Here is a 23,297-nt window from a genome sequence, read left to right as displayed (position 1 = left end):
AAATTCAAATCTACGCCAAACGAAGCGACAACGGTTGAGCAGAGGGGCCACGGCTCACCCGCGCTGTGACAATGGTTCTCCTCCGCTTAACTGTCAAGGTCTTCCCTCCAGAGCCTCTCGGGCAACAATCTACGCCGGATACTACTGACGTTGACGACGATCGCAAATCCATCAACTTCCTCCTGGTGGTGAGGAACCCGGAGGAAGTGGCTCTGGGGAGGTTGGCCTATATGATACAGAACAAGTGGGCGATTCTTAAACCTGATGCTGGGTGGGTTGATTGCTTCTTCATCGCACATGCTAGTTAAGTGGGAGAACATAGTTTTTGGCTAACGGCGCGCACATGTCCTGTCCCCGTAGACCGCTCAAAATTAAGAAGCTCGTGGATGACAAGCACGCGGAGGATGCCCTTGATATAGGATTGACTGTGGCAGACGTGTTTGTGGACAGCGGAAAGGCTCTTACTGATGGCTTGGATCAGAGAGGGGCTATACGGGTCATTCAACAACCTGGGCGTCAGAGACGGTATGGGTCTGTGGTGCAGGATTGGGCTGCTGTAGCGAGCAATTACGCGCGACCCCTTCCACCACTATTTTCTGATTCACCACGTCATGAGCCTCGCTCCACGGCTTTCAGGTTCACGGACGGACCTGTCGCCGGCCCATCGCACCAGGCGAAGGTTCCAGAGGCTGACTATGCTCCTCGACCGGGCGAGACTGGCGAAGAAATATCCAGCAGACAAGATAACCATTACCACGCCTCACCAATTTTAATAGAAGACCCACAGAAATCTAGAAACTTCATATCCTTTGCAGACAAAATTCGAGGTATGTTACATATCTACTTTCATCCGCCTTGTGTCTGCGATGCTTCGATTTCCAGCTAACCCAAAATCTGTTTTTAGATGGAGATTTACTGGATGAGGAAAGCACTGCATTAGGGAAAGCTGGTAAATCGATTCTGGCTAATCAGGAGGAGGCAATAGCCTATGGTACCACTATAAACGATGCGTTGGAATATAGGAATGGTAAGGGTAGGCGAACACTATGATCATTTTCCCCTTTCGATAGTAATAGGCGCTAATTCATATTGGCCTTTTAGATGAAGCAATAGCGCGAGAGTTAGATCGACAGGGACCGCCAAAAACCAGTTCGCCTGGACCACAGGCTTCAACGCCACAGTCCTCACTGCCCAACCACGTGAACTCGAAAGTTGCAACGCCCAATAAGAGACAGGTGGAGGAGGCAGGCGATATCTATACCATTCCGCCTACCGACCAAGAGGATTTTAAGAATCCGGCGAGGCATCAGCCTGCCAAACGACAACGACGCAAGTTAAGTCGCGCCGATGAATTTACAATCCAGGACAATAAGAAAATCCTCCTTGCGTCTACCGGGGACAGGCCGAACAATGCAATCATAGTTGACAGCGATATAGGCGACAATAGACCTACTGGTCAGATCGAGAAGGATTACGACGCTGTTATCTCTAGTCAGTCAAGTGTTCGACGTGGGACTAGGAAATCAAGTATTCGTGGCCCAGGAAGGAAATCGATGGCACTTAAATTGGCCATTACGGCTCCTCGGAACGACAAAGATTCCGCTGAGGGTTCAGCTTCTATCACAAAAATACCACCAAACAAGAAATCTACTGTCTTAATCCCTGACTCCGATATTGAAATTGTCGACCCCCCCAAAGCATCGACCCAGACTACCGGCGTTTGTCAAGTAGTTATAACTCCTCCTTCAAAGAATTTGCTAGTTGGTGGAAGCCACCGAGGAGTAAATCGCAATGCAACAACTGGTTCAAATGGCATTAAATCCACGAAGAAAGATTCGAGCCCAAAGGTCGACGCCTCCCCTTTAGCGCACGTGAATGCTAGGGATAGTAATCCTATTTACTCCGATATCTCAGACAGTGATCCCTCGGATGATACTGGATCCCCTGCATCTGGAGTGCGACAAGATACCAAAGTTGCGACTCCCCAGAAGGCAGCACAAATGCCTTCCAGTCCGCGAGTCAAGACACTCCAGACTCCGGGCAGTAGTAGTACACGCAAATTACGGACTCGAAATGATCCTAACGTTCGTGAATTATCAGAAGACCCAGATAAACAATCCGAGGGACCGTCCCACAGGACACCTAGTCGACCACCTGATTCACAGGAGATTGGACTGGGAATTACCTCATCACCAGTGAAACGCGCAAGAAGTCGTTCAATGAGCCAATTAGTTCCTGTAGCTGTAGTCGATACCAACAGCAATTCTAAGAGGGGTATGTCGACCACTCCAGCGTTTACTCGACCCCGTACAGCAAGCCAAGCGCAAACAGAAGCCGAGAAAGTCAGCTCAGGCGATCCGCATACACCTCGTTTGTCGGTACTCCGTTCATCCCAGAAGTTTTTACCCGGAAATTTATCCGCCCGGCGTTCGGTTTCATTTGCAGACGGGCCAAACGTTGACATACAGTCCACTCCCGTATCTGCCTCATCCGTCGAAATCGGCAATGGTAACACCGTGGACCCAGCTAGAGTGACACCAGAGTCACTTGAATACATACGTACCGATCGTAAGCTGCAAAGGAAAATCGAGGAGGCTAGGTTCCAGGGAAAGAGCGAAGATTACTGTGAACTATTACGAGAGATTAAAAGTCTTACGGAGAAGCTTTACTATGCCAAGCCGAGAGAGCCCGAATATAAGATAGCCAAGTACGAATACAAGTTGGACATGGCCATGAAAAATCTTCGGAATCATCCCGAAGAGCACCACCCTGATGAGAGCACTTCAGGGGAAGGTCGCCATGACAGCCATCATCGTGAAGAAGTTGAGGATGAGACATCTAGAAAGAACTATAACGAACGGCCAGGTTCCATAAACGGGTCGCAAAGCAAATCACAACACCAAATTGGGTTTGATGGTGCCTTTCCGGAAGACCCACCAGACCAGCAGCCCCGAGACCAAGAGTCCTCAGCTACTTCTACTTCTGGGGATCCCCTGGTATACCCTTCATCTCCTTCCACGGGAGACTTTGTTGAAGCAGCTAATTCATTATCAAGTAAGGGCGATGGAGCCTCGGGAAAGGCGTTCGAGGAGGAAGAAACACCTAAAGACGGAAATGGCCTGAAACGAAAAATACAAGAGCCGGAATCTGTCACTTCACCCAAAAACTCTAAGCGCCATCGGCCAGACCACGACTCCTCTCATCTAATAGAACGTGGGCTAGGGACAAATAAAATGAATTCCAGCACGTCAGAGCAAGAGCACCCGAATGAACCCGACCAGCGCAACGGACAATCCCCCTTCAAAGATCAAAGAGCTGGAAGCATGACATCATCGGGCTCAAGTAGTTCTGATTCCGATAGCGACTCAGAATCCGACTCTAATCAGACCCCCGACAAAAGCATGCTAAGCAAGCACCCGTCTTTGCCTCCCTCCGGAACTTCAGCAAGGGCGAGGTTGATCACTCCTTTTCGTAACATCAAAAAAAACTGGCCAGTCACGGATGCTCAGTGGCATTCAGACGATGGACCATCAGCAGGAGAAAATACTCATACTGCCGCCAATGCAACGACCCCTACGGCAGCTGTGGGTGGGTTAGGAACACCCTCATTCTCGCAGCCTAATCCTTCCATCCTGAGAACATCCAACGCCAATGGGAGACCTCACCATCACCACGGTCAACGCAGCACGTTGAAATCACTGCTATGTCATCGGAATGAGGGTGAGGATGAGAGCAGTGCCAAAAGCGACTCTGAGAATGACAACGTGCGGGGCGCTAAAGGGTTCACGGCGCTTAACTTCCTTCGCAAAACTGGGTTAATGTAGTTGACGTTCCGAAAACCTCTTTTTCTTTCTCTTCCCTAGCCCCCTTTTCATTCTTTTCTTATCTAGCGATGGCGTAGGTGCGTCAGACAGGAATTGTACTTGGTATTGTTTTCAGCAAATGATTTTCTGTATTATTGCAATTGGTGTTGAAAGATGGCCTGGAGCACAACTGCGGATAGCATACTAGTGGGGCCAAAATCGAGTCGCTAATTTCCTTCCCCCCTCTCCCTTTCGTTTTCTTTTGCATTCTTCCTTTTCTCTAGTGCTGCGAATGATATGATGGTGCTGCAATCGGTGAAATAGGGGCGGTTAGGTTAGTGTATAGCGTGATTGTTGGACATTACGTTTAATTGAGAGTGGTTTCGGAGAATTTGTTTATTATTGATTAGTCTGCTCCAGTTCGTTTGCCGTGTCAAGCACAGAGTTTGTTTGTGTATAACGTTCCTCTGCAAATGGGTCGGTTTTCTATGATGCTAAACTTTCATGATAGGTTAAAATCAGTTCGATTAATGGATGCTTTCAGAAACAGAAGTTAGCTAAATGAAACCCAGCTCAAGATAGTTCAAGATAGTTCTGCAACAAATACTGCTTAAAGTAGCTATCCAAAATTGATATTGTTTCTTTTTTTTCCTTTCCATATCTCGTTCATCCCCATTCCCATAATTTGATGTAGTTAGAATAGTAACCGAAAATTTCCACTTCGCCGTGTTTTTATTCCCCCAAGGCCACACCGACGAAACGCAACCAAGTAGACTAAAATTGCAAGAAGAGGAAGTATATTATTAACATCCTCATTTACTTGCCCCCAGCCTCCTCCATCCATCCAGAAGGGACAGGTTCGATATCAACCAGCCAGCCAAATTCATCCAAAATATCACCGGTCTGGATCCCCTTGAGCGTCTTCAGCAGTTTCCTACAGATCTCACCCCCTGCGTCTCCCTCACCCGCCTCATAAGTGAACTTGTCATTCTTTGATCTCATCGTAATGCTCTTAATGGGCACAAGCGCCGCGGCCGTACCGGCAGCCATGACCTCGTCGAATTCGGTAAGCTCCTCGTAAGCCACCCTCCGGCGCTCGACCTTGTAGCCAAACATCTTCGAGCCGATCTCACAGACAGACGACGCCGTCACCGAATCAATCACATTCTTGCTATCCGGTACCACGAGCGTAACGGCTCCTGTGTCCTTGTCCTTACGAACACCGATGAACGCGGAGGTCGAGAACTCATCGATCTCCGTGCGCGTCTTGCTATCCAGGTGCAGAGTGATTCCGTACCCCTCAGAGCGCGCACGGTCGCTATGTCGGAGGACGGGTGCATAGTTGCCGCCAACCTTGGCGGAGCCCGTGCCGTCGGGGGCGGAGCGGTCAAAGTCCTCCAGGATGAGCGCATCCACCGCATGCACGCCGTGGTACACGCCAGTGGGCATGACGAAAACGGCAAAGGTGTATTCGTCCGGTGGGTTCAGGCCGAGTTGGGCGGAGGAGCCGAAGATAAGCGGCCGGATATACATGGCGGCGCCGGTGGAGTGGGGGGGCACGAATTCGGCATTCGCTGCGACGGCGAGCCGGACGCATTCGAGGAAGTGCTCTTTGGGGACTGGGGGGATGGAGATGAATTCGACTGAGCGCTGCATGCGCACGGCGTTTTTCTGGGGGCGGAAGATGGTTATGCGCCCGGGTGCCGAAGGGGAGGTAGAGGACGGGGCATGGCGGAAGGCTTTCATGCCTTCGTAGGCTTGTTGGCCGTAGTTTAGACCTGGGGCCATGCCGTGGATTGGGATGTAAGGGGATTTGACGAAGCGTGGTGCGCTCCATTGAGGGTTGGAGGAGTGGGAGAAGTGGGATTCGACATGGCCGTTGACTGTTGGGCTGTTGTTAGAGAGGAAGTTGTGCTGGTTCAGCTGGGCTAATTAATTAGCCATACCTTCGCGGACTTTGAAGCCGACATCATTCCAGTCTAGACGGTTGGATTCGTTCTGTTAGCCGTGGGGTCCCTCATAAACAATGACCTGCTATCGTGCGAACGGCCAATGGAGTGATGATTTAACATACCGATCGAGTCGACTGGTGGCGGAGGAAATGAGGTCATAGTGAGAATATGGATTCAAACAAGCACAAGGAACATACAAAGCCGGTCAATTACGAGTACCTAGTAGCTACCTAACCAACTGACAAAAATGTACAAAGCTTTGATGCGTCGTCTACAGGTCACCGCAGCGGAGGAGGAAGAAGAAGGAATGAAATACCCGGGCGGGGGAGTGGAGTTTATTTATTTCGCCGGTGACAGGGCCAAAGGCGGGGTGACAGACGAATGACTGACGCTGTGGAGAGCCCGGGATGGCCGTAGCCAAAGCATCCGAGGCCAATATTCCATCCATGGATGGCTTGAAGAACAGTGCAAAAAGCGGATCGAGTTGCGGTTCTTCACCTTTGTTCTGTAGCAGGACGCATACTAGTAAGGATGAATGCACAGTGTTATTATCGAATTTACAACAGTTTCTCTGGTTCTCTGGTTCTCTGTGACTCATCCATAGCAAACCCCAAGTGTCCTGTTTCAGCTGTGTAACTACGGAGAGTTCTTTGATAGAATATTTGATCCTGGATGCCACCTTTTGTCCGTTTTTGCTTTCGGCGGAAAACTCATTAGGGCATCACTTGGTCAGGTGACAGTATGATTACTAAGCCTATTGACCTAAATGGTTCCCAAACTCCCTGCCTTAAAACGATGAGAAGTTCAAACACTAGTATGAAGCAAGAAAGCGGACTGACAGCTCGAAGGGTGTTTGCCCCTTGGGGGGCCCCCCCTAATGGACGGCATGATCTGCCAAACCAATGCCCCAATGGATCACCTATTGACGACCCGGCACCGTCTTGAAAAACTGCACCAGTTTGTCATTCAGCCACATCATGTCCTCTTTGTTCCCCGGGGGCGCTCCGGCCCAGTCTGAGAAGAGCGGAATATGTGGTCAGCATGTGTCGCATCTGATATCTTGTATCTCGGGTGATGCTGTTGAACTTACGACCCCATATGGATGGGAAGACATCCAGCCTGCCTATTCCGGGTTGCAAGTTTGCAACCTCGTACTCCGAGTCCTCGGGCCTGATCGATGTGGTCAGTAACTGATGGCCTTGCAAAAAGATGGCGTGTTGATTGAGTGCTGGGCCTGGGTCACTCACGGGAAGTATAGGTCAGTTTTGCTGGGTAGAACCAGTGCCTTTGCTTTGATTGCCTTTAGAGCGGCTTCAAAGTTGCCGTTGTACGGTTCCTGCTTGGAGATATCGCCATTTTGCCAGGTCTGCAACATGACGAGCAGGTTCTCCGGTTCTATAGAACAGGTCAGCTCATCCCTCCTCAACCGGTTTGTCAGGTGAAATTCCACTTCTCTAGGGATTAGGAGTTACCTTTTGTCAGGAAGAACGCTTCCCAGAAATTCACCATGAAATCCTCTAGATCTTTGTATCCGAGGACGGTTTCATGCAGCCTCTGCCGGTAAAACGTCTGGCTCATTCCCCTTTGCAGTGATAGTGAGAAAAGGTACATCTGTCAGTTTCAGCGGCGGTTGCCATCGCAAAACATGACTTTTCGTTCCGTTTTCCACTTCCATTCACTTACCAACCAGAATACCCGCGACCGAATGCTCGCAGTGCGACTTCCCTCTCGTCCCGAGTCCACAACCGGTGTAAATCGCTGCCCACTGCGGCTCCAACCTCTCCTACCCCGGCAGATCGAAAACCCTTGGCCGCCAACAAGGCGCTCTTGACGCCTTCAAGGAAAGCCTGATTGTGCAGTGATGTCTTTGCGGAACCGCAGAACGGAACGATCAAATCCATAAATTCTGGATACTGGGTTGCCCACTGGAATGTCTGGGCGGCTCCCATAGACCACCCCAGGACGGCGCGTAGATGGGTGATGTTAAAATGCTTCGTAACGAGTTCATGCTGGGCCCGCACATTATCGTAGAATGTGACCCGAGGAAACTCTTTGATGGTAGGGGAATTGGAGGGAGATGTGGACTGGCCGTTCCCGAACAATGCGGGGACGATGATGAAATATTTCTTCGGGCTGAGTTCCTTGTCATCTCCCACCAGCCAGAGATTATCAGAGATAACTAAGCCGGAGACGAAAATAATATGAATAGAACTGTTAGCACACACGGATTTCTTTTGATTCTATTGCCGTGTAGATCTATGGTATTTCTGTTGGATTTTTCTTCTGCTTCTTCTTCTTCTTCTTCTTTTTCTATGACAGAGACTTACGGCCAGAAAACCACGTCGGGTAGACAATTGCGGGGAGCGCTGGATCACCCAGAGCCTTGAAAGCGATACGCGCATCGGGGATAACCTCGCCGCTCTGGAGCTTCCAGTCGCCGAGTGGAAAAGTTTCGAAATCGCCCTGTGAAGAAGCCATATTGCCTTATACTGCAGTGCCGCACAGTGCTATGTATGTAATTGATACGTTGACAAGTGGGGATGTGGAGAATACCCAGCTATTTTGGGGTCAAAAGCTTGAATGATGCGAGGCGAGGAGTAAAGCGGGGTTAGGAGAACAAAAGGACGAAGTAATTTGAACCAAACCAGCTGCCCCGCTGGAGGAAATCCCTGGATCGCATTGCTGGTATTCACGATAATCGATTCCGCAATGGAATGCTATGTGGTTCATCCAGCCTTTCTACGATGGCCAGGGGAACTACGACAGATCGCCATATCCAGATCTCAGGTAGCTCCTCCGTTTCTTCCAAATGTCAACCTCCATGGATCTCCGCGCGCTTTCACATACGGAGCCACGGAAGACCCTTATCGGGGGTTGTACCAGTTCGCCGCTCCGACCATCGTCTCGTCACTGGTCTTCACAGGTCTGTACAGACACTCGCGTCCTGCCAAACTCCGCGATTTCCGAACGACGGAATCGCCATCTGGAAGTCGGAATTCGGCTCGCGCTTAGTTTATTTCCGAACCAGCGTTAGGATGCACAGTTTTACATATATATAAGGTGGTAAAGGCGAGCAGTTCCAATTCATCCTCAAGTTGCAAACGTTCTGAACTCCGTAGCGATATAGAACTACCCAAGACGAAAGCACATAGTAATATTAAAACACTTCTATCTTGCCAACCGCGAATCATCGAACATGGAAAATTCTCCTGTCTGGCTCATCACCGGCGCATCTTCCGGGTTTGGGAGCGCCCTTGCACAAGCGGCTCTGAAGGCTGGCAATAGAGTCATTGCGACTGCGAGGAACATAGAGAAGTCGAAGCGGGAGATCCCACAGATCGAAGAGCTTGGGGGCAAATGGCTACAGCTGGATGTGACTGCGTCCGACGTGCGCGAAAAGGTCCGGCGGATTGTGCAGGAGTACGGCAAGATTGACGTTGTGATCAACAGCGCAGGTTATGCTTTATTCGGGGCCTTGGATGATGTGAGGTGAGTAGCCAACCAGCTGGGGTCGCAGAGTGCTACAATGCAAGGCCGACAATGAGAAGAATATTTGTATAACGATATGTTTCTGTTGATCTGAACAGCGAATCCGAGATCCACCAGCAGTTCAATACCAATGTCTACGGCCCAATCCGCGTCATGCAAGCAGTTATCCCGTCGATGAGAGAGCGAAAGTCAGGGACTATCGTGAATATTAGCAGCGTAGCCGGGCTTGATGCGCAGACGGCCTGCTCGATGTACGCGGGGAGCAAATTTGCCCTTGAAGGTGCGCTTTGCCGATAGACCATGATGAAATGCTACCCTAATATCCTACTGACACAACTGAACAGGCATCTCGGAATCCCTCGCTCGCGATCTGGCCCCATTTAACATTCGAGTCCTCATCGTCGAGCCCGGGGTATTCCGCACAAAATTTGCGACCGCGCTACAAACCCCCGCGGCCGGAACGACGAAGGCGTACGAAGGCACACCTTTGCACGATTCACTGCAACGTTTCCTTGTTCTCGACGGCAAACAGCCAGGGGATCCCGCCAAGGCCATTAAGAGAATTATGGAAGTGATCAATGGGACTGGCATGGGAGAAGGGAAAATGGGCTTCCTACGCCTGCCATTGGGTCTTGATTGTGTCCAGCGGACGCAGCAAAAGATAGCGTCGCTGCAGCAAAACTTTGCCGCAATGCAAGAGATAGCGGCGAGCACGAATTTTGATTAGGTCGAAATGCACGGAGTAAATAGTTGCTCCATAGTTACGGTAGTTAACTACAATACAGGCCTTCGGACTGGGGTACTAGTGCTCTTTTTGACAATTCTAACAAGCCATTGGAGGGTTCATGGTTATGAGGCGTTTGGCAATTTAACATTGATACTATGGGATCCTTGTCCCTCACCCCGCATTTAGGAAAAATAATTTCTCTTTGTTATATACAGTGCTTTTATGTTGATGCAGACATTTCCCCGTGGAGCAACTGGATGCCCTCCAAAGCTCTACCCCGCAAAGGACGTGAACTCCCCCGTCAAATGGACTCTTGATTAACTATACTTTATAGTTAGCTCACTTAGTCTAAGTTATCAAAGGTTCACGGGCTCTCAATCTCGTATGCAGTGCAACTGGAAGAGTACTTGTCCAAGATGCAAAAATGGCTGGTTGGCCACCACCAACCCGCGTATTTATTGAATAGATGCGAATGTCCCCTGCCCAACTGATGCTCGCGGCCATAGTTTCAGGGGGTTTGCTTCTTGATCAACCTGGCTAAAGCAGCACATCGCGGTAACTGGTGGGCAAACATGGGGTTGAAGCGCAACAGCCATCCCTTACGGAATCCTCCTTTATTCCTCACAGACATACTTCGCCTCCTAACCCAAGTGTTCATACTTGTGAGCTCTCGCTCTGATCGTGACAGACCATTACATTCGGTTGCATAAGATATTTATTAATATAGAGCTTGTCCATTGGTTGGTTTCCTTCATATAAGTCTGTATATATGCATATAAAGAAATATATATATAGTTATTTCCCTTAATTAGGAGCTATAACTATATAGCCAGCTAATTAATAAGCTTCAATCTTCAATGAAGGTTTTGCAGACAGGCAGGTAGCCAGACAGACATCTCCCTGTTATAAGATTGCAAAAATAGATGCAGAATAATGATGCAGCAGAATGTAAAGAGAGTAGAACGAAAACAATTCTTACAGATGTGGCAGAAGTGGCGGACGCGTGCAAACAGGGTATGGAACATAAAGGGGATCGGAGATCACGTTGCAATAAACGGTTCGGAGGAATATCGATTTTCAATTAGTATTAGCATATTAGTATTAGCATATTAGTATTAGCATATTAGTATTAGAAGATTTGAAAACAGGGCTCACAGGGCAACTGGCCTGCGTCGCGTTAAACTGGCAACGGAACGATGAGAGGTGCATCAGACTTGTAAGTAAACTGATTAACAGAAAATAGAAGTCATTCAGTGTATTGAAGACAGCTTTGAAAAACCCGCGAAATATCTGGACAGTTGACTCATGAATAATCAAGTGTGGAAGTTTTCCAACCCCACTTCTAACAGAGAGTCATTATCACAGCAGGCTGTGAGGAGGTCTTACAACCCAAGACCAATAGCAGGAACATCACCAAGGCCCTGAGAGGACATTTTCATCTTGATGGACTCTGTAACTTCGTCCATCGTCATAACCAACCCTGCACTAGCGTAAAAAGACTGCTCCCCAACAGGACTACAGAATAGGGACACGGAACCGTAAAGGAGTCCACAAACTTCACCCATCTCATTGATTATCAGGGACCCAGAGTCCCCCGGTGCACAAAATTCAGTCTGCTCATGCCGGGCTATGTGAGCTCGCTTACTAAAGATGATAAACTCTTCCGTCTGACCAGATCGTATTTCAACCTGATTCCCCTGAGAATCAAAGCGCATCCTGTCCTCCTCGCACCAATTGCACGTAGCAAGGACGCCGTTGCATATCCCCGCTGTAACACCGGTAGTTCTGCCCGATTTCAAAAAATACGAGCCTCTTGTGATCTTCCCGAACGAATCCAATGGCTGTGAGGCGAGAACACTGACCGACCTATCGATGCCGTATTGCCTAGGCTCCTGTGAAAGCGGGACGGTTGGCATGCGATTTGGTTTAAATAATTTAAGCGACGACTTCGCTAATCCGACAAATGCCCAATCCATGATACGCTTCTTGTCTTGGACGAGGGCCTTTCCTGACGCGAATCGGACTTGGCCAATGTTAATTGGCATCGAATCGACTATCTTTCGTGTTGCTTCAAACACTTCGATTTTTTTCTCAGAGTTCTCTATGCCTTTCTGGATTCGGATGGAATGGTGCGCCCCAGCTACCTCTCGGTCGTGTTGTTCGGACTTGAATTCTTGAAGCTGTTGTTGAAGTCCTTTTATGCTGTCATCAGCATCTTGCTGTGTCGCACTGATATCTTGCTTTGCAAGATAAAATACGTCCCCTCCGGTAGTCCCTCTGTTTGGAGACACCCCGAAACGGTCCGCTTCTGCAAGGGCCTCTGGGGATTCTGACAGATTTCTCACAACATGGTAATTTGTTAAAAATCCTTTGTAAACTGATCTGCCACTGGTTAAAGTCAGAAAACCCCCCATAGTTCCTCCGCCTTCTTTCCCACACACACCGATCGAACAACCCATTTCAAGTGGACTCTCGGTGTCCAGCCGATTAAGATAGGAGACACCAAGTTCGCCCTTCTCCGAATCTTCCGTAGAATTGATCTGGGGCAATGATCCTGGTAGAAACTCAACTGCGAAGGTAGCTCTCTCCTGGGATCGGATGATGAGATTCATTTCGCTGAGGATGTTTGACCAATCTCCAGAAGTATACGGATCAACCATGACTACAATAGTTGGCTTCGCTTTTTCCTCAGTCCGGCCGGCAAGGCAGAGACAGAGCATCCTCCAGGAGTCGCCTAGCCTTGTCTGCAGGAAAGTAACCAAGTCAGCCCTAATGTGCTCGAAGTGAGGTATAATTTCATTTTCAGCGTCAATAGCGAATAGAGACGGTTGGAAAACAAGGTCAGAGCGAGCAATTTCAACATGAATCTCCTGACTGTTGAAACGGTGATGTTGGAAGAAAGCTCGAATCTCGTCCGTTGCGGGTCCCAAACGTCTCGGGACCTCAGAATGAAATAAGATCTGCAGCAGGAGAGTGGCATCCTGGTTGCCTGGATATCCTGGCTTATGGATTGCACTGAGACGGATAGCTGCATCAGTTTCGGTAAACCCATGCCTAGTCAGAATACCAACAATCGTCGAATGGGAGTCCTGAACCAACTTGAGAGCATCGCTTGGAGGATCATCGAATGCAAGTGGCCATGGTGGTGGATTTGGCAGGGTACTGGAACGGTAAGGATCTGATCTGACGATGTAAGTCTCCACCGTCATAAGTCCGTCTGTGTCCTCTGATTCGCGAAGGAGCTGACGGCGTTTTCTTGGCGACAAAGGTGGGTTTGGAAGCTCATGAACGGGATGTGGAGAATCAGGATCCATGTTCAATCAATTGTAGAACTCTTTCGCTCGATACTTGAAACGAGGGACAAGGCCGTAACAACGCTATTTTCGCCTCAATCGTTGAAGTTCTGATGCTGCAGGGAAACAGCTCGCAGAGGGCGTGGGGAGTTATATACGTGCGTTGCGCTAGTCCGTAATAGGTAGTAGTTGAACGTTGACTCCAAAGAGCTGAAGGTTCACATTTTCAAACCTTCAACCAGAGCATGGATTCAAAAATTGACGCATCATTTTTGAACCCCGCTCAGCTTTAGTGTCCACGTTCAAAGGTCTGTTCAAAATTTCCGTGACAAAATTTTGAACCAAGAATCTACAATCTTCTATTCTAGAAGTTAGCTGAACTGTTAAAATCACCACTAATCAGATTACAATACTTACTAGTTATAATCATCTAGATTATACAACAACTGACTTCTATTTGGTAACTACATGTAATATCTATATTTATAAATTATCGGTATTGGCAGAAATGTAGCAGTTATGGCCTTTTTAGCCTAGGTGGTTGGCAGTGTACTGCTTAGGTTTTACTAAGGATTTTATTTTGCATCACTTATTTTAAGAATATCAACTACGCAGTGTATTGCTTTTGTATTTATTTATTTCACTTATTTCATTTTTTGTTATGATGTAACTAACTACTATTTTGGTTTGTGATTTGCCATTATGTCTACGATATTGCGGATAACGTTGAGTATGTGATGGAACCAAGAACATTGTCAAGAAAATAGAGTTGTTATCAGTGGATTCTTAAGTTCAGAGGAGAAATTCTATTATTATGTTTAAATCTAATACCTTGATACCAGCATATTCTCATGCATTTATACTAGCATCCTCAATTTAATACTCTTCATACCTGATATCATATGTCAATTCATTTTTATTCATCGACATAATACCAATTGGCGGCCCTGTTTAATTATTGATACTAGCATTTTTAGACATTAACTGTTGGGGGGATTGGATTGGGTGATTCGTACCCTCTATACCACCACGGCGCTGGAGGTGGTTGAGCTCTTTTGCCCTAGTGGCCGAATATTAACTAGTTAACGGCACGGGACCTGTAAACTGCTTCCAATTCTAGCGCTAAGTCTCATTTTCTTACCCCGCGCCAGCCGTTGGAGGCGCCGGCGAAGGTCCCTAACCCGAGAAACTTCAAAGTGAGAAGTTTGTCGCTAGCTACGTCGAGCTTCTTATAACCCGGATTGACCACGCCAGATATATAGCCATGGAGGACTGCATATATATGATACAGTCTGCGCCGCCTGGGCTAGAGACCGCAACACCTCTTGTTCTCGTTCATGACGGCGGGGGAACAATCGTATCATATTGCTATCTGGATTCCCTAGATAGAGCGGTATATGGCATACAGAACCCGCGTCTTTATTCCGGCCAGCCCTGGGACGGTGGACTCCCGGAAATGGCCGGGGTATATGCGGATCTGATCCTTTCAGTTGTGTCGTCGGGACCACTTTTGTTGGGTGGTGAGCTGCTCTCGAATATTACATACACAACATCGCATGCAAACCTCCTACTAAAAACCTTTTCCTCCTAGGGTGGTCACTGGGCGGACTTCTCTCGTTGGAGGTGGCAAACATCCTGCTCAGGACTTCAGCGGTCCGCGTTTTAGGGTTGGTCATGATTGACTCTATATACCCACTCGCGATTTCTCAGGCGGTTTCGAACGTCGTTGGTCCACAGCCTGTATTTAGCAAAGACACCCGGGCTGATACACGCCAACTTGTTTCCCATTGCATGGAGTTAGCTCAACCCATGGTTGATAGCTGGATTCCTCCCGTCTGGAGAGGATGTAGCGACTCCGGTTTGGTCCTGAAAAGGACAGAATTAGAGAAGGAACTCTCCCTAATCGAGCCCAGACCACCAGCTATAATGGAGGACCACGCTGATGCCGTGGCTCCCGCCAATACTACCCATTCCGATATGAAAAATGGAACGACGGCATCGAATGCAAACATCGATTTTCCCTCCATCCCTAAGACGATTCTCCTTCGCTGTGACGACTACGTGCCAGTGTCAATGCCAGACACTCCGGATGCAGTTTGCAGGGTTGATGTTGTGCGCGAGCTTCGCAGCCTGGGCTGGGAAAAGTATCCACATCATTTCACGCCAGCCGTTTTGAACGTACCTGGTCATCACTTCAACTTATTTACGGATGAATATGTAAGTTCTTCCTAACATGCATAGTATCGTGTGTAGTTGGTCTACACTATATAATTGGAGCCCAACTTACATGTTTGTCATTTATTTAGATTGATCAGGTCTCAATTCAGATTAAGCAATCATGCAAAATGCTGGAGCGTGATAGCTAGGTTGTATATTATGGGGGTTTAATATACATAATCATTCCATTTAGACCCAGGTTATCACTGACCTGATGGAATCTAGAATCTTCATTGTCCATAGAGATATCCTTCATATTGCTGTCTTGTGACAACCTCGCCGTTCAACTGTTTCACATACTCTAAACGCCAGAATATCCCTCTCATGTATCCTTTTAACAGCTGTTGTTTCCCTCTCGCCATCTCCACTGTTTGTCCAAAGGAAATATTTTGCTTGCTGACCACCACAGTCTAAATAACAAAGTTTTTTGCTAGATAGGCTTATTATTTAACCCCTTCAGGAGCGTCTGCTAACCCACTTGCAAAAATCGTGAAATATCTGGTGATATCAACGCCGATTTCGCCGCAGGATCGAAGTGGCCAAATTACTGTGTTTATTTTACTTGATCTATTGACCCGTTTCCCCTTGTCCAACAGGACCGGTGTGCTGTCAACCTCTGGCTTATACACCGAATCGAAACAGCAGCGCGTCAGTGCTATCTCCAAATTTCAGGCATATCTGTGGTGTCATACACTTGTAAGTATTACCTTCTATGATGGGAGACAAAAAGAACGACCCCCCCAGGGAGCAGGGGAAAATAAAACCGCGACGCGGAATCAAACCTTCCCCGCTAACTGGCTCGCGCAGACCAAATACATACCCAGATATCTCCCCTACCATGTGTTACCGGAAACAATTTGTCTACAAATGCAGTCATGTAGTTTATGGAACACCGGTATACCCTTGTGGGTTCAACTGTCCCAGCCGTGGAATCGCCTGTATGACCGTATACGTGGACAGCGACTGTGACGAATGTAAACGTAAAGCATCGTCATCATAATCTGTTAGCAACAGCGCTGCATCCAATGCCACCGACCAGTCCGTGTGCATCGGTTTTTATGAATGCACCCATCAACGAATCTAAAGCATCAGACTCCTCACACCTCTGTGTCAAGAGGGAAAAGGTCACGTCGGCCTAAAAAAGGTAACAGGTATTATGAGAGGGAAGGCGATTAAAATGGCTTTATTCTCAAGGATGAAAGGTCTTTTCTTTGCGGAGCTTGGTTTTTTTTTTCATTTTATTTTTTATCCCTCTTTTCCTCTTTTTCCCTATTTTCCTTTTTTCCCCTTCCTTTCAGCCTTGTGCAACCGGGAGGAGTGGTTGATTCATTTCATTAGCTGGTAGGAAACTTCCTCCTGTTGGATACTAGTATCTATCTGTCGCGGGCGGTTGATCATGCTGTATGGTTTTGGAGGCCTAATTAGTGAAAGGTTTGGATAGGGTTTTGCAATTTGTTGAACTGGAATCAAGCCTGGAGGTTGCTACTCTGTAAAATCCTGCCCATATCATCGTTTTCTATAACATCCCGTATTTGGACATGTCAACACTAAACAACGAATGTCTGGTCCCCTGTCTCTCGATTGTTCTCCTCCCTAGGAAATCCTCGGCGTTGGACCCTGTCCTGTACGCTCAGGAGTGATAATCCAGCAGACTTCAAAGGGGAGGTAAAGGGGATGGCATCATTCATATTAAGCACTTGCAACCCTACCAACGGAATAACGCGAGATGCCGTATAGGGAGGAAGGGGACACGCCTAGCATTGATGGCAGCAGAGGGGTGGCAATGGACCCGAACGGAAATATATTTGCCAGTTCACAGAACACCTATAATACACCAAGCGGATTATCCTTTCTACGAGCCATCAAATCTAACATATTTCACCACTTCGGATGAATCGCATCTTCACTCATGTTTTAATAATTCTAGTATATTCGTATTTATATTCTTAGAAAATCTAGTTCTTTTATGTAATTCTTTTAACCTAGATTCGTTTCATGTCACATTCAGAAATGGACTAAGACCAATCAAATCAAATCAAATGTATAAGTTATGATTCTACTGATCAGTTTAACACCTGCTTTAATATATTTAACTGTGAAAGAGTAAATATTTATATTGATCTGGTAAATTCATCTATTAATAGCTTGCTTTTGACTATCATTCAATGCTTAATTGAGTGAAATTTTTGCAGTTTTTGATTTCTTTTCTTTGATTCTTTTACATCACATATTATATAAGACTTATAGATTTTTATAGTTAATAGAGACATGGATTTTAATTTTAAATTTCTTTTATATATATCAACAACTTTTTACAACTGCTCCTCGGTGTAATTGAACGATAATTATGATGCTTGATGGATATTTGATGATGAGGATTGAAATTGAAGATTCTCAAAATATTTTCTGTATACTGCGGTTTTCTGCTGTTGACATACTCAACAAATGAGAGGGAGTGGATTTGGTTAATGACTAACACTTGCTGATGCCACATAGCCACTAGATATAGATACGGCTGCCCCAGGCACGCGCCACGGCGCCATCTCCATAATCCATGAATGAATCCATGGGTGTGTTACTCTCGCTTAACTCGATAATAGTTAATGCTGACTATCCTTCTACATCTATTTAAGCAGTGCTGCGCCTGTTAAATAGTTAAAATGAATCAGCCTTCAAGTTCCACATTCGTCAGATAGCAATAACGACAATATTAATATCGAGTTGATTACCAATTTGTTTATCGTATTTGTTATGAGGACTATTTTTCTTTTTCAATCTATATTCATTATAATGATGGAACAAATATTAGCAAAAGTAAGTTTAATTTTTTCTACATTTCACTAGATCTTTTTTTTTTTTTTAATTCTTTATTGTTAAAATATTTTTGACATTTTTAAAACAACTGAATGTGATAAATTCTTAAAAGCTTTGAAGAATAAAAAGTGGAAAGTGTCAAAATGTTTACTTAATCAACAAAATATATAAAGTCAATTGAATGGTTCAGAATAAAGTATTTAAAATCATGAGAAAAACATTAATGATCTAAAACTTATTGGAAATTATATGCAGTTATCATCCAATCATTTACAATCAAACATCGTTTCACTGCCAAATTTAAATGATAAAATTCAACAATCCCCCACTCCATCAAACTTGCTGGAGAGCCGGCTTCTTCGCTGTCATCGAATTTCATGCCAAAATCATCAGCAATGTTACCTCCTTTATTGTGGTGATTGTGTTTTCCTCCCTTCGCTAAACTTCGCTGTTTGCAATGATAGAATTGTGCATCGGTAGGCCCCTGCCGTTGGGCGCTGCTTATTATCAAGGGGGCGCGTTATCCGTACGGCCCTACCACGTACGGGAACATATCTCCTTATAGAATGATCAAAAATGATTCAATTTCTCTGTAGATAGAGGTCAATAATATACAAGTTTTCTCTATACAATGGACAAAATAATGATTTAAAATGAACAAAAAATGAGTAAAAATGATCCAATTCTCTCTGTTGAGATACAAACAACAATGTGTGTTGTTCCTAGGCTACCTACATCATGCTAATACACTGCACAACCACTTGGAACGTCCCACATGATTGGTAGAGAAATGATGACCAAAATAAATGACTAAACTTAACTCTACATATGATTGGCTGTCTATTTAATTTGTGAGCCGGGTATTATTATTATTATCATTCTTCCGTTATACTCGTATGCAGCCCTTGTGTGATGTTAAATACAGGCAAGAGTTGGTTATACAAAAGGAATGCTGGTGTTGAAAATGCGCCAAGATAACTAGTAAACATAGGGAAATCAAATGAGTGCAGGACTGGTATGTACAGTACTGTACATGCAATGCGGGTTCCCAGCTCAGGAACAATAAGCTAAATCAGGTAGTGGGTCCGCCCGAAGGTATCTTCTACCTGGCAACCATTCGGTCACTGGGGCCCCTCATCTGGAAGCGAGGCAACATTTAGTACAATATCATTAAAGTAGCTAAACTAACTATTAGTCCTGAAGTATTAATAATTTCACATACTAGATTCTTTATAACCTGATTTATTGTTAGTTAATAACCGATATACTTCACCACTTCTTGAGATACACCGCCTTCTGAGACACTAAATCATATGATATCAAACTCTATATAGAACGTGTTCTATTCTAACTCCTAATTCTAGACATCAGCATAGAGATGCAACTTATATCTAGATGTTGTACATAGGCTCTGTATGAATCCACTGTATAAGAGTATCTTCTTTAGATGATAGAAGTCATCCTCTGTTTGAATCAGAGGTGGTTTTATAGAATGATTAATCTTGTCATTATTCGAGCTAACTATATAGAGTTCATGGCTGCTCAGTGCTCAACAGATTTTATTTGTATAATTGAAAATATGACAGTGTAAACTTGGTTTAGAAGTATTACATAGCCTGGCAGTTTCTCATTGACTGAGTTCACACTTTTGAACTGCTAAAGCTGCTAAAGCAAATTGATTTATATTCATTATTACTAAATACTATATCAAGCAGCTATAATCGATGAGTGTATGAGGTTGAAGTTGTATTCTTCTGATTGGTATTTCTAAAACATACTATATCATGTGATTTAGTGTCCCAGCAAGTGGTGAAATAAGTTAGCTCTTGATGATATTTCGCTGATGATATCTAGTGATGATACCTGTGATAATATTGTTTAGTCAATAGCAACATGATGAATAATATGATTTCGCACTTTTGCTCTGTCTTGCCTCAACTGCATGTTCCACGAAGTTCCTGCTATAGTGTATTGGGCCTCAGCTTTCCATCCCTTTGGAGAGGTTTGTTTGCCCACCCGTACTAGGGACAGGTTGCCCCTAGTATATTTCAAATTATCTCAATAGTGAAAGATTGTTCGGCTTTATTCAACTATTATATTTTATATTTTCAGGACCTTCTCTGATACAGAATTAAGTATATAATTGAATAATTTATTTATAGTTTGTTGGCATCCCTATTGCTCGCTAGAATGCCACATGACCACACCTATTTGAACAGTGCTGCGCCCGCTAGATAGTTACAATGAACCAACCTTCCACCCATAGTTCATAATTTGCTTCTCTGTATTCTTCTATAAAGAATTTGATAGTTGATTTTATATTTTCATACCAAAGATTGATTTTTTAAGAATAGTTGAGATTCTTGATCAAAATGTCATTATGCTTAGACCCAGGTGGGTGGGGCGGCATAGGCACAATTATTATATAAGAGACTGAGGTGAAACCGCTCCTCGGTGCTTGTTTACCTACTAACTAAACTAGGGACTACCTTTCTGAAGAGTTAAGCTTTTGGAAGCTCATCCATGGAACCGTGTCACGTCTCTATTTTTGTTCTCAGAATGCTGTGCCCAAGTTTAGAACCGGAAGAAGGGAGAGGCGACCATTTGCCCCCAGCAATATGGCGTGTCATACGTGCTTGTACAACCACCGAGGTTTAATCTGTTTCTGCTTGGGAATGGCTTCATTATTATCTCTCTCCACTTCTCCGATTTTCCCCTCTGCTTTTCTTCTTCCTTTCCTCCCGCATTAGATTTTGCGTGGCCCGATGTCCACGATGTGGAAAATAGACGGCGAAGAGATCTCCGATGCGAAAGCCGGCAGAAGGAGCTTGGAAGACAATTTCGAATCCAAACACCCCCATGAGGTGCTTAACCCCGACGTCGACGACCCGGACACTGGATTGAGCACGGAGGAGAGAGCAGTAGTTGTATGTGACCGCGAAGTAGTACCCAGCAGCTGTTATCTTATAGCGAAATTATCTAGCTAACAAAGCGGTGTATGTGGAATGCAGGATAGGCAATTGGTGCGAAAGCTGGATAAACACCTGATTCCGTGGCTCAGTTTCCTCTACCTCCTTAGGTATATTACCATTTGTCACACACACGACCTCTCTTACAACTGTGTGATTGGTATTGTTTTGCTAACGGAGCTACCCGAACAGCTTCTTGGACCGGACAAACATCGGAAATGCGAAGCTAGATGGACTACAGACCGCTCTCAGGTTAACGAATACTCAATACAATGCGACTCTCACCATTTTCTTCGTCTCTTACTCGACACTCGAGCCACTCACCAACGTTTTGCTCAAGAAGTGGAAACCAAGTGTCTTCATCCCCCTGATAATGGTGGCTTGGGTATGGCCTCTCTTACACGTTCATTCTAGGGTGTATGCTCCCGTGATTTCACTAACATTCCTTGTGGTTCAAGGGGATTTGCATGACATGTATGGGTTTAGTCCGCAATTTCTCCGGTCTCATGGCCGCGCGATGGTTCTTGGGAGCTGCTGAGTCTGGTCTATTCCCCGGTGTAGGATACTTACTGTCCTGTTGGTACAAGCGATCTGAATTTGGCATTCGGATGGCTATTTTCTTTTCCGCGGCGGCGTTTGCTGGCTCGTTTGGTGGTCTGCTTGCGGCGGCTATCGCCCAGATGGATGGCGTTGGCGGGAAGCCTGGCTGGGCGTGGATTTTCATCTTGGAAGGCCTGTTCACAGTTGTCATTGGCATTATTTCATTCTGGGTTGTCCAGGATTTCCCAGACCAGGCAACTTTCTTGACAGAGGCCGACCGCAAGCGGGTGATCCGTCGTTTGGCTGCCGACAAACAATCCAGCGCCGCACACGAGGAATTCAAAGCAGAATATTTCTGGGCCAGTGTAAAGGACTGGAAAACGTATACGTCAGCCATGATATACATGGGTTGTAATGGGTCCCTTTATGCATTCTCGCTTTTTGTCCCGACGATTATCTTTGAGCTAGTAAGTGTAGCAAATATCTACAAATTGAACTTGTTTCTAAATTGGATTCTAACATCAATCTTAGGGTAAATACGACTCCTGTCGATTCAAAATAAAGAAAGAGAGACAAAAAAAAAAGAAAGTAAAAGGAAAAAACCTAACCTCATTCCCATCTAGGTTACTCTTCCACTATGGCTCAGCTTCTCACCGTTCCGCCATACGCTGTTGCGGCATGCTTAACTATTACTGTGGGATATATCGCAGATCGCACTCATAAACGGGGCATTTACAACATGGCTATATCGTTATGTGGTATTACAGGGTTCACTATGCTCCTCGCTTCCCAAAGACCAGCGGTGAAGTACGTTGGAACGTTCTTCGGCGCAATGGGCATTTACCCCGCAATTCCTAATACCATTGCATGGATAAGCAATAATGTTGAAGGTACTTATCCCCATTACCTCCTCCTTTGTTTGGCTCCCCTTTTCAAAACTGGTTTTAATTGCGTAACAGGCGTCTACAAGCGTGGTATAATACTTGGTTTTGTTATTGGATGGGGGAATATTCAGGGCTGTATAACATCGAACATATATCGAGGAGAAGATAGACCGAGATTCTACCCGGGGCACGCTACTGTACTCGCATATCTAGTCCTATTTTTACTAGGCGGGAGTGTTTTACAGTATACCCTCCTTCGCAAAGAGAACAGGAAGAGGCTGCGTGGGGAGAGGAACTATTGGGTGGAAGGGCTTGATCCGACGCAGGTGGGGATGAGAGGGGATAAGCGGCCAGATTTTCTATACACTCTTTGAAAACTTCATTCGTGGTTTAGGAAGCTGGGAATTCCTTTCGTGTATGTATGTAACTGTGTCTTGACTTGGTTATGGTTAGAATATTGCGCAGCAAAACTAATTTCTATATTGATTCTAGTCCCTCATCCTACTGTTCTTGATCAGCTCTTTGGCCCATTCTGCTGGCTAGATATGGTTAGAGAGGCAGACGCTTGATATATCTGGAATAGAACACATTCCGATTGATCGGTTTCGG

General features: G+C 45.8%; 8 protein-coding genes across 8 annotated transcripts; 5 read left to right on the top strand and 3 right to left on the bottom strand.

The window, feature by feature from the left end:
- Positions 1 to 71: 71 nt before the first annotated feature.
- Positions 72 to 3,824, top strand: HCBG_05752 (uncharacterized protein; the record flags this gene model as incomplete). The annotated part of the gene is made up of 4 exons (XM_045432801.1): positions 72 to 271; positions 361 to 827; positions 905 to 1,027; positions 1,102 to 3,824. The coding sequence occupies 4 exons, from the start codon at positions 72 to 74 to the stop codon at positions 3,822 to 3,824; spliced, it is 3,513 nt and encodes a 1,170-aa protein (XP_045286917.1).
- A 482-nt stretch (positions 3,825 to 4,306) lies between these two features.
- On the bottom strand, positions 4,307 to 6,024 carry HCBG_05751 (branched-chain amino acid aminotransferase; the record flags this gene model as incomplete). The annotated part of the gene is made up of 3 exons (XM_045432800.1): positions 4,307 to 5,686; positions 5,750 to 5,782; positions 5,878 to 6,024. The coding sequence occupies 3 exons, from the start codon at positions 5,912 to 5,914 to the stop codon at positions 4,620 to 4,622; spliced, it is 1,137 nt and encodes a 378-aa protein (XP_045286916.1).
- Positions 6,025 to 6,674: 650 nt separating this feature from the next.
- On the bottom strand, positions 6,675 to 8,233 carry HCBG_05750 (homoserine acetyltransferase; the record flags this gene model as incomplete). Its single annotated transcript, XM_045432799.1, has 6 exons — positions 6,675 to 6,769; positions 6,846 to 6,925; positions 7,003 to 7,150; positions 7,228 to 7,337; positions 7,439 to 7,934; positions 8,083 to 8,233. The coding sequence occupies 6 exons, from the start codon at positions 8,231 to 8,233 to the stop codon at positions 6,675 to 6,677; spliced, it is 1,080 nt and encodes a 359-aa protein (XP_045286915.1).
- A 231-nt stretch (positions 8,234 to 8,464) lies between these two features.
- HCBG_05749 (uncharacterized protein) lies at positions 8,465 to 8,767 on the top strand (the record flags this gene model as incomplete). Its single annotated transcript, XM_045432798.1, has 1 exon — positions 8,465 to 8,767. One exon carries the CDS (start codon positions 8,465 to 8,467, stop codon positions 8,765 to 8,767), a length of 303 nt encoding a protein of 100 aa, XP_045286914.1.
- Positions 8,768 to 8,951: 184 nt separating this feature from the next.
- On the top strand, positions 8,952 to 9,971 carry HCBG_05748 (short-chain dehydrogenase/reductase SDR; the record flags this gene model as incomplete). The annotated part of the gene is made up of 3 exons (XM_045432797.1): positions 8,952 to 9,244; positions 9,343 to 9,524; positions 9,589 to 9,971. The coding sequence occupies 3 exons, from the start codon at positions 8,952 to 8,954 to the stop codon at positions 9,969 to 9,971; spliced, it is 858 nt and encodes a 285-aa protein (XP_045286913.1).
- A 1,382-nt stretch (positions 9,972 to 11,353) lies between these two features.
- HCBG_05747 (uncharacterized protein) lies at positions 11,354 to 13,395 on the bottom strand (the record flags this gene model as incomplete). Its single annotated transcript, XM_045432796.1, has 1 exon — positions 11,354 to 13,395. The coding sequence occupies one exon, from the start codon at positions 13,283 to 13,285 to the stop codon at positions 11,354 to 11,356; it is 1,932 nt and encodes a 643-aa protein (XP_045286912.1).
- Positions 13,396 to 14,528: 1,133 nt separating this feature from the next.
- On the top strand, positions 14,529 to 15,630 carry HCBG_05746 (uncharacterized protein; the record flags this gene model as incomplete). The annotated part of the gene is made up of 3 exons (XM_045432795.1): positions 14,529 to 14,784; positions 14,856 to 15,481; positions 15,571 to 15,630. The coding sequence occupies 3 exons, from the start codon at positions 14,529 to 14,531 to the stop codon at positions 15,628 to 15,630; spliced, it is 942 nt and encodes a 313-aa protein (XP_045286911.1).
- Positions 15,631 to 21,037: 5,407 nt separating this feature from the next.
- On the top strand, positions 21,038 to 23,162 carry HCBG_05745 (uncharacterized protein; the record flags this gene model as incomplete). The annotated part of the gene is made up of 6 exons (XM_045432794.1): positions 21,038 to 21,222; positions 21,307 to 21,374; positions 21,457 to 21,649; positions 21,723 to 22,271; positions 22,451 to 22,694; positions 22,764 to 23,162. 6 exons carry the CDS (start codon positions 21,061 to 21,063, stop codon positions 23,060 to 23,062), a joined length of 1,515 nt encoding a protein of 504 aa, XP_045286910.1.
- Between the last annotated feature and the right edge of the window lie 135 nt (positions 23,163 to 23,297).

The sequence above is a fragment of the Histoplasma capsulatum genome (genome assembly GCF_000150115.1).
Source record: "Histoplasma capsulatum G186AR genomic scaffold supercont2.7, whole genome shotgun sequence".
Classification (NCBI taxonomy): Eukaryota; Fungi; Ascomycota; class Eurotiomycetes; order Onygenales; family Ajellomycetaceae; genus Histoplasma; species Histoplasma capsulatum.
Note: the sequence above shows the minus strand (reverse complement) of the source record. Positions and strands in the feature narration are given on the sequence as shown.